Source organism: Henckelia pumila, chromosome 4 (assembly GCF_033568475.1).
Source record: "Henckelia pumila isolate YLH828 chromosome 4, ASM3356847v2, whole genome shotgun sequence".
Taxonomy (NCBI): domain Eukaryota; kingdom Viridiplantae; phylum Streptophyta; class Magnoliopsida; order Lamiales; family Gesneriaceae; genus Henckelia; species Henckelia pumila.
Window position 1 is genome coordinate 150,274,764 of NC_133123.1, and position 11,027 is coordinate 150,285,790.

An 11,027-nucleotide genomic window follows, 5' to 3' on the forward strand; every position below is an offset into this window, starting at 1 on the left:
ATCTGGATTTTGGCATGTACTTCCCATTGGATGTCCCCTTATCTGTGACGTCCGGGGCTGAGGAGGCTGGGAGTGATCGCCAGTGCCAAGAGGTTGCACGGACAATGAGAGGCTTCTGGTAGGCTTCTAGGCGGAAGAAGACATGAATGAGCCGATCCTGCCGTAATGAGAGGAATTCTCAGACTGTGTAGGTTTGGGACTGAATAGTTGAGGAGAGTTTAAAAGATTTCATAATGTAACGACCCACTGTATCAAGACAGGTCTTTCCAGCGTGCTTATGTCCTCACTCACACGCACCCTGAGAAACTTCTCAGGAGGTCACCCATCCTATAATTTCTCCAAGTTAATCACGCTTAACTTTGAAGTTTTTATGTGATGAGCTCCCGAAAAGAAGGTGCACCTTATTGATATGAGTAGTACATATGAAATTTTTTAAACTCTTCTCAACTATACAGTCTCATACCTACACAGTCTCAGAATTCTTCTCATTCCGGCAGGATCGGTTCATTCATGTCTCCCTCCGCCTAGAAGCCTACCAGGAGCCGCTCATTGTCAGTGCAACCGCTTGGCACCGACGATCACTCCCCACCTCCTCAGCCCCAGACGTCACAGATAAGAGGACATCCAATGGGAAGTACATGCCAAAATCGAGATCGAAGAGTCAAGGAAGATATCAGAACAGAAATTTGGATAATATGAAGTGCTATGCATGTCAGAAGGTTGGACATCTAAGAAGAGAATGTCCATAAAGGAAAGGGAACCAACAAGAAAAACCCAAGAAAGATGGTACTCTGGCCATAGCTTCAAAAGGATATGACTCAGCAGAAGTATTGGTGGTTTCTAAAGGTGATCAAAACCACGAATGGATATTGGATTCAGGATGCTCCTTTCACATGAGTCATATAAGATCTTGGTTTGAAAATTTGGAGGAATCAGATCAGGGCATGGTACTGTTGGGGAATAATCAATCATGCAGAATAAAGGGATCTGGAAATATCAGAATAAGGATGCATGATGGGATTGACCGAGTACTCACTAAGGTGAGGTATGTGCTCGAGTTGAAGAGAAACTTGATATCATTGGGAACACTTGATGCTCAGGGATATTCATGCAAATCAGGAGCGGGAAGTATCTCAGTGTCAAAAGGATCTCTGGTTGTTATGAAGGCTGTCAAAAGGAACCTCCTATATGTACTACAAGGTGAAACAATTATTGGAAGTACAACAAGTATTCAGGAACAGCAGGACAGAACCAAGCTATGGCATCTGACATGTAAGTGAGAAGAGATTACATGAGCTGTCTAAACAAGGTCTGTTAGGTGGAGATAAGATCGAATCACAGGAGTTGTGTGATAGTTGTGCTCTTGGAAAATAAAAAAGAGTATCGTTTGGTCAAGGAAGTCACACAACTGAGCAACCATTGGCCTACATTCATTCAGATCTATGGGGTCCTTCTCGGACAGAAACTCATGGTAGAGGCAGATACTTCATGTATTTGATAGATGATTACTCAAGGAGAGTATGGATATTCATCTTAAAGATTAAGGATGAAGCATATGACAAGTTTAGAGAATGGCTACTGGCAATTGAGAACAAAAGTGATCGAAGAGTTAAACACCTGAGAACAGATAATGAGCTGGAATACTTATCAGATAAGTTTGTAAATTTATGTAAGGAGAAAGACATTACCAGACACAAAACAGTGGTAAGAACACCACAGCAGAATGGTCTGGCAGAGAGAATGAACAGAACTCTTCTGGAAAGGGTCAGATGTATGTTGATCAATGTTTCTCTTCCTAAGTCCTTTTGGGAAGAAGCATTATCTACTGTGTGCTACTTGGTCAATAGGTGCCCATCCAGTGCGATTGATTTCAAGACACCAATGGAAAAGTGGAGTGGAACACCTGCAGACTATTCAATTCTTGAAGTTTGCATGATCCAATTTTTGATGTCATAGATCAAACTCATTCAATTTTGTATGCCTACAAGCCATCTCTTCTCCGAGTTGATAGCAGTTATCCGATGACCTTGTACCTGTCATGACACACAAATTTGAATCATCAAAAACTTTACATAATTTCTTATCAAATTGCACATACAAATTATCATCGCAAAGTTGGCTTATGCTTATTAGATTTGCGGTTAATCCTTCAACATGAAGCACATTGCGAAGCTTGGGCAGACCAGCAACATCCAGAGTTTCCTTTCCAACAATGTTTCCCTTTGAACCTCCACCATAGGTTACTTTTCTACTTTTCTGTTCAACCTAGTCAGTGAGAAACTTTTTGGAACCTGTCATGTGACGAGAGCTACCGCTATCAAAGTACCATGCACATGAAACATTAGTTCTCAAAGCAGTATAAATCATATGACATTGAATATCAACTTTTGGTACCCAAATCTTTCTTACATAAGATCTGTTTCTAGGGATATTGTGGGGAGGTGTTGGCAACACCTTAGGCAACACCTTCGATGCAGATCTATACCTGTAGTATTCCTGCAGCTTAAAACAATATGGTTTGATATGAACTGGTCTATTACAGTAATGACAAATGTACTTACGTTTCCTTCTAGATTTTGAAGGGGCAGCAGGCTGTGGCTTTGGTTTTGGAGGATCACTTGATGAGGCCTTTTTACTTGAGCTTTTTTCACTCCTACTTTCCTTGACAAACACAGGACCTTTCGAACTTTCACCAACCTCAAATATGTTGTTTTCAAAACCTAAACCAGCCGTACCATCTCTTCCCATCACGTGTAATGAATCAAGCTTGGAAGTGCTTGAATTAAACTTGGCCAATGTAGCATTTGATTTTCCGAGTTCTTTCTTCACTTGGCTTAGTTCCATGTCTTTCTTACTCAGCATGACTTTCAGTCTTGACACATCAGCCTTTAGATCAGAATTTTCCTTCGAAAGAATAGTATTCATCTTATTCCTTTCAACCCAATCAGTATGAAGTTCTTCAAACATCATCCGAGCTTCTTCCATGGACATTGTCTCTTAACCTGTATCATTATCACACATGTTATCAGTAATGGAGAAATTCAAACAAACTGAGCTTTGGGAGATGTTGCGGCCAGGTGTGGCAACACCTGCGGCAACACCTAAAGGATTGACTTGAAATTTTTTCTTGCTCTTCAGTAGGGCAGATAAGGCAGTATGGCTTTCTTCATCTTCTTGTTCTTCTTCTTCAGACTCTCCATCACTCAAGGGCGTGTTCATCCCTTTCCTAAGCGTGTTGGCACACTCATTTGCATAGTGTCCAAAACCTTGACAAGCATGACATTGAACAGTGTCCAACTTCTTTGACACAAACTTCTTCTTCCCTTCCAACATCAGTCGAGGCTTAGGAGTATCAACAGGTTTCCTTGGTGATTGTTCTGGTCCAATAATCCTTAAAGGCTTGTTAGAGAACATTGGAGCCTTGAGTTTTTGATCCGTCTTTCTTGACTCTTTCATCTTCTTCAGATAATCATTGAATTTCCTAGTCATAAGAGAGATCGAATCATTTTTCAAGTCAGATTGATAAAATTCTTGATGAAATTGAACATACTCATCGTATGAGGGTTTCGAGGCTTGAAGGGCTATTGATTTTCCTTTATCCTTCTCTTTTTCTGAATTGTTCATCTCAAAAACTTGAAGGATGCTAATCAGTTCAGTCATCTTCATCTTTGAAGTGTCTTTAATTTCTTCAAGCGCCCAAATCTTCCCATTAAATCTTTTAGGCAAGGATCGAAGAACCTTGTTCACCATATTTTCACTAGCAATAGGTCCTCCAAGAGCATGTGCCTCTGTAGCTATCTCCCTAAGTTTCTTATCTAATCAGCAATAGATTCATTCTCATCCATCCTGATATTCTCAAATCTTGCGTTTAACAATCTCAATCTTGTTCTTCTCACGCTATCAGTTCCTTCACAATGTTCTTGAAGAGCATCCCATGCATCCTTAGCAACAGTGCAATCAGCTATGATTCCATACATCCTCATATCAACAGTTGCAAAAATTGCATTGAGTGCTTTAGCATTGTAGCTTGAACTTTGTGTTTTTTCGGCAGTCCAAGTTTCTTCTTGCTTGATGATGTAGTCTCCATCTTCATCTAGCATCTTTGGAGGAGTCCAACCAGTCAGAATACTTTTCCAAGCACGAACATCCATAGCCTTAATAGTATATCACATCATATTCTTCCATAGTGCGTAATTCGTGCCATCAAGGACCGGAGGTTTCAGGAACGAGTTCGCAACAGACGATAAGTCCATCTTATTCCCTGTAATGAAATAAACAAACCAAGATCAGTTCTTAGTGTATCAAGAATATGGCTCTGATGCCACTTGTAAGGGAATAGGGGTTGCACATAAACTGTTTGAGGTGTTGTCACAAGGTGTTGACAACACCTTCAATAACACCTTGAGTAATTTGCAGCGGAATATAATTAAAACGTAAATAAAATAAACAAGCAACCAAATAAATAGACTCAGATAAATAAGCAAGAGTATAAAATACTCTTGCAGCGCTTCAGGGCAAAACTTCACTAGAAAATAATTCAAAAAGTTTTACAAACCCTAAAACTAGTGATTATTGTAAAATTCAATTTCTCAAAATAATTGAGAAAATAAACTATAAAAATAACTCCTAAAAATTCTATTCAAGATAGAATAAATAAAATAGAGTAAGGAGTTAAAAATCTTGATGCCAAAAACTTGTATAGTCGAAACACTCTTCAATCAATGATCTTCAAGAATTCTTCAAGCATCAAGTAACCTTGACCGATTTGAGCTTTCAAAGATCTTCAATCCTTCTGTCAATATACGTGTATGAAACTCTTGGAAAATCTCACGGTCTCTCTCTATCTATCTCTTTTTCTTGTGAACGCCTATCTCAAATAAATAGACCAAGAATCCTTATTCAATATGTTTTTTTGTAGGCGTAGGATTTCTTTTATTTGATCATATCAAATCTACACAAATAAAGAAAGATAAATATTAGATATGATATGATAAAATATACTAATCAGCTTATCAATATCGCAAATAAAAATTACTTTATGTTCAAGAAAGGCAAAAGATATTTAATAAAATCTTTTTCAAAATAAGATGATTTTAAAGAATAAAATATTCCTTTCAAAATTAAATCTATCAAAACATCCCCATGAGTTCTATTATCCCTCCCGAAATATTAACATTTATTTTCGATAAATGTGATTCAAAAACTCTGTGTGAGTTCTTTAACATTCAAAGATGATGATGATATGATTTCTCAGTTTAAAAACATAATGTTGCCACTCCCGCCTTGTGTCAATATCGACCAAGGTTCTCTATTCTTTCTCTTCTCTATTTTTTCCGGTTCCTTTTTTTAAAAAAGTTTTCTTATTTTGTGGTTGAAGATGGAAGCTAAGCAAAAATTGAAAAGATTTTTTTTTTATTTTAAAAAATAATACTTAGGAGAAATAAGAAAGCGAAGGAAGATCTTTAAAAAACAAAAGTGAGGGCATTCATGAAATTAATCAACCATATATATTAAAATATTACCAAACAATATGTATTTTGCACATTTTATTTATTATCTTTATATTTCAATTTATTATTTCTCATTTTATCAATCATTCATTTATCTCATTGCGGATACAAAGCGATGATATCAAATCGACAAGTAGTTCTTAAAATGACAAGCTGTTTCCCCGAATCTAGAAATTTCGACATAATTCTTTAAAATTAAATATCATTTTTACTTATCTGTGCTCGTCGATTTTTTTGTTTTTCAAATTAGACATAAAATTATAATTATTTTATGCACTACAATGTAGGTATGTGTGCCAGCGTGCGAGTATATTATCCGTGCGCGACACACAATATTGCATGCACCAATCCCACTTTGAGTTCAACTTTTTCGGCAATAAAGCAGTCCGCTTACCTTCTTACAAATGTGGCCTTGGTCCTTTTGGAATATTGATATTTTACTTTTCGTATAGAAAATTAAAAAGTACTCGAGTGGAAGGATTTTTAAAGTTTTATATATATTGAAGATTAAAAAAAAAGGTGCCGAAGGGTTCCGTTCGTTATATTCATTGCCATGTTTTAACTGAAAGACAATTATATTACTAAAAAAAAATACTATTTTATGAAATATTTGTTCTACAAACACATGAACAATATACGTAAAGAATATGTAAATTTATATGTATATACGTGTAATATTGCAACAATGAGATTTATACGCTATGGCACTGATGGCTTATAATTTATAACACGTCTCAGTTAGCTTTTGGCTTAAAAAAATCATTTTTGTGTGTTTCTTAAACCTAGATTATGTGCTAGTTTATGCTTAACTTAATTAAAATCCAAATGCTAGTCATGTGGTGATTATGATTCTCCAAAAGTGATTCTAATAAGAAGATCATTGTTAAAATCACTCTAATAATTTATTTATCAAACACTACCCAACTTTGATTTTTAGATTTTCACATTTGTTTCCAAACGCTGCCAAATTTTGATTTTTTTAACTTTTTTATAATCTATAAATTAATCATTTCTAGAAAAGCACAATTGCAAACACTCCCTTAAGATGTTGTCTCAGATTGGATAATCGATTATCATAAACATCTTCTCCAACTAAAAAAAATGTGGACGTGTGGTGTTCAATTCTCTATTTAGGGACGATCCGTGGCGATTATAAATCGATCTAAGTTTTATTATTGATAATTTTTTAAATTAATTCTGTTACCCGAAAATTCAAAATCTAAGTTGCATTCTTTAACTCACGGTTCATTAACAGCTTATTAATTTAAATACTAATTAATATTTTATTAGGTCTGCTGATTAATCACCAATAAATTTTTAGTATATATATTCATCTATTAATTTGAAGTCGAAAATTTTCACTTATTTCGTGAGTAACAATACTTGTTTCATTCCCATTTTGGTACGAACGTACATTACAAATTTACACACACATGATCTTGATTTTTTCAGGAAGAGCAATAAATATTAATTAACAAATAAATTTAGACGACAATTTTCTTTGCGTAATCACGGCTTTTTAAATCTTGATTTGACGGCCTTAATCATATTTGATTTGGTAATCCAGCAGCTAATCTCGCTCTTAATTCCTTTCTCAATATCTTCCCAGATGGAGATACGGGAATCGAGTCTATGAAAAATACCCGGTTTAGTCTCTTGTAAAACACCACCTGCCCAAAATAATATAATCCAAGGAAAAAGATTAACATTTTGAATAATCAATAATTAACATAAATACCATATTCTAAAATTCAATAATATTATTTAATATTGGAACTTATTTAATTAATTACCTGATCTGAAATATATTTTTTGATTTTATCCTCGGTGACGGTGGATCCACTCGATCGGACAACAAATGCAACCGGAACTTCACCGGCTTCCTCATCTTGCATGCTGCAATATAATATCATCCCCACAAAAATTAAATAATAAGTTTAGACTTGTATTTTTATAAACATTTTATGTTAAATAGCTTACGATACGACGGCGGCGGCGGAGACGGAGGGATGGTTGAGGAGAAGTGCTTCTAACTCCGCCGGAGCCACTTGGAACCCTTTGTATTTGATCAACTCCTTCAATCGATCGACTATGAATATTTCGTCGTCGTTGTCGATGAACCCGATATCACCCGTATGTAACCAACCTTCTTTGTCTATTGTATTTTCAGTTGCCACCGGATCATTCAGATAGCCTGAATATCAAATGTTTCATTAACTATTGTTAAAGTTCAAATCCCATTAAAAAAATATGTGTATTGTAATTTAATTATATTGTCATAATTAATGGCATAATAATTAATCATATAACATTCTTGTTAGTTGTAGGTGATCAAAAAATAGGGCCAATCGACAATGATAAATGCTTGTAGGTGGGGAAGCTGGTCACCAACTCCATTCTTTTTCTTCCTTTGTCTTTTCTCCTTAAAACATTGCGGGACATTTTTCGCTTTTACGTGAGTTTGAAACACGTCTCTCTCCTTAGAGAAGAGAGATGTTTATGTGATCACTTCGTCGAGTGAATGTGACATGAACTCCACATTTTAATAACAGTAATTGAGACGCAACTATATATATATATATATATATATATATATATATATATAGATAAAAGACCAAACAATTGCTCCAACATCATGGCCATGTTTTGCTACGATAGGCAACTTAATTTGATGGGTGACCTAATTATAATCTTTGAGGTATACATAATACGCACGTATTGCATATGTATAATATAACAAAAGTAATTAATTTTTTATACTATATTATAAAATTAACGATGTATAAGAGTAAAATTCTTTCGTTCGGTCAATGATTGATAAGTTATTATTAGTTAATTTAATTAGTTAGTTTGTTGATGGAGCTAGAAATGGTCGTACGTACCTTTCATGATTTGATCTCCTCTGATGCAAATTTCTCCGGGCTGGTTTCGCCCCAACGACGCACCGGTTTCGGTGTCGACTATTTTCATCTCGGCGTTGATGACCACGGTCCCGCACGCACCCGATTTGATCTCGAACGGCTGCTTCGCGAACGCCAAGCACATCGACAGCACCGGTCCGGCTTCCGTCATCCCGTAACCCTACATAAACGTTGGTTTTATATATATATATATATATATATATATATATATATATATCCACTCTAGGCCACTCAACTTTAATTTTTCTTTCATTATTTTTATCTTTAATAGAACATGATTGACTGGTTATAATCAATCTAAACTTATATAAGTTTTAAGTTCGAAACAAAATCTCGAATTCGAAAACCAATTGTATCGATCTTTTTAGACTAAACAAATGTTAAGCAAGTATCATGTTACAAGGAGACTTTGTTTGGTTAACGCGGGAATAGTCAGAGTCAACTAATGTGATGAGATTTAGACGTGATACTTTTAATATTTTATGTATGTTTTCTAGGAATCCCAGTTCACACATCGATATTGAATCACAATTAATTAATTATTTTCCCCAAGTTACATCTGGAAATCATTGAAAATGGTAACGACAATTATATTCTTTTAACTCAATCATTAATGCAAGTATCTGGAAGTTCGTAATTGCACGTTATGTTGACCTTAATTACCTGCATTAACTTAATCCTTATTGACTTTTAGCTAAGTAAGTAATCCATTATTAAATTTTATAACTTTCAGAAAGTTAAAATGTAAATTTTTTGAAGATTTTCAAGAAGGCTATTAGGCTAGTGCGTTATGACGTGGTCAAGATTTTGGAATAACTCGATCGTCTCAGATACTCGTGGGTCCATAAAAACATGATATAATTAATCACTGATTAACTCTTAAAAAAGTAATAAGTTATAATTAATATCTACCCCACCTATTGGAGATTCAGTTGAGATAAATCAATTTCTAACCATAAAATTAACCGTAAATAGAAATGTCCCTATATATGAAATAAAATACTCATTTTGCATATTTACGATATATATCAAGTTCGAGATTTAGTTGAGATAATTATAAATCAATTTCTAACTAGGAAAAATGACCAAAACTAGAAATGTCATTCCATATAAATAATCATTTTTCATAGTCAAATATCTTTGGGTGTATATTAAATAATTTGAAATAAAAAAAAAACTTAAATAATAACAAGAAAAAATATAGACGACTATTTACCTGGCCAACTATTGCATTAGGAAACTTGGTCCGGGCAGCATCCTCCAGCTCCTTCCCCAGCGGCGCCGCCCCGGACATCACCATTCTCACCGACGAAAGGTCGTATTTGTCCGCGACCGGGCTCTTCGCGATAGCCAGAACGATAGGCGGCACGAAGGGCCCGATCGTCACTTTATATTTCTGTATCAGCTCCAACACAGAGATTATCTCAAACTTCTGCATGATAAGGATCGCCGCCCCGACCCGCAACCCGCATAGCAGCACCGAGTTCAGCGAGTATATGTGAAACATGGGCAGCACACACAGCATCACATCTTCTCTGTGAATGTACAGGTTAGGGTTTTCGCCGTCGACCTGCTGCGCGACGCTGGTGACGAGCCCCTTATGCGTGAGCATCACGCCCTTGGGGAGCCCCGTCGTCCCGGAGGAATACGGCAGCGCCACCACGTCGTCCGGGTGGATCTTCACCGCCGGAATCTCCTTCTCGTCGGCGGACGTCAGCTCGGAGAAGCTGAGGCACCACTCGGCCGGCGGGGCGTCGATGCACATCACCTTCACGCCGCCGTGCTCCGACGCGTAGGCCTCGACTTTCGCGACGTGACATGATTGCGTTATGATGAGCTTGGCTTGGGAGGCCTTGGCTTGCTTCACCACCTCGGCGGGGGTGAAGTAAGGGTTCGCCATGGTCGTTATGGCGCCGATGTGGGACGAACCTAGGAAGGCCAACACGTACTCGGGCGAGTTTGGGAGGAGGAGCATGATGGTGTCCCCCTGTTGAATCCCGAGTTTGCTCAGGCCGCTGGCAACCTTCCTGGACGTCAGCTCGACTTCCTCGTACGTGTAGACTTCCCCGGTCGGGCCGTTTATGAGACACGGCCTCGTGCTATGTTTCGATATGTTTTCGAAACAATAAGAATGCAATGGTAGGTGTTTCGGGATGTAGATGTCGGGGAGCTTCGATCGGAAAATTATGTCTTCTTTCTTCGATATCGGATCCATTTCTATTGTGTAATGCAAGAAAGATGATGAAAAAATTATGGGTATCGACTTTTTTTTTTTTAGTAGAATACCCTAAAAATGAATGTTGAGTGTGAGGAGTATAAATATGGGCAAGTTTTGGTGAGGGTTGGTGAAGGGTACAAAGTTTACTTGATTAAGGGTTTTGTGTAAATTAAGGGTGAATCAATTAGACAATATCATTATCGATTTTAACCACAAATAATAGTTTTTTAAAATTTATGATTAAATGGGTGATTAAAAAACATTAAACGTAATTGAGTTGTCATTTTTATTCTAAATTACATATATATGGACATCTACTCACTTTGAATTGTTCATTGATCGATCATAGAAAATGACTTAGGAACAATAAACATTTGT

General features: G+C 36.6%; 1 protein-coding gene across 1 annotated transcript; it reads right to left on the bottom strand.

Moving 5' to 3' along the window:
- Positions 1-6,881: 6,881 nt before the first annotated feature.
- On the bottom strand, positions 6,882-10,725 carry LOC140860342 (4-coumarate--CoA ligase 1-like). The gene is made up of 5 exons (XM_073263316.1): positions 9,648-10,725; positions 8,393-8,591; positions 7,491-7,704; positions 7,304-7,406; positions 6,882-7,180 (listed from the first exon to the last, which is right to left on the bottom strand). Exons 1-5 carry the CDS (start codon positions 10,644-10,646, stop codon positions 7,055-7,057), a joined length of 1,641 nt encoding a protein of 546 aa, XP_073119417.1. The 5' UTR covers positions 10,647-10,725; the 3' UTR covers positions 6,882-7,054.
- Between the last annotated feature and the right edge of the window lie 302 nt (positions 10,726-11,027).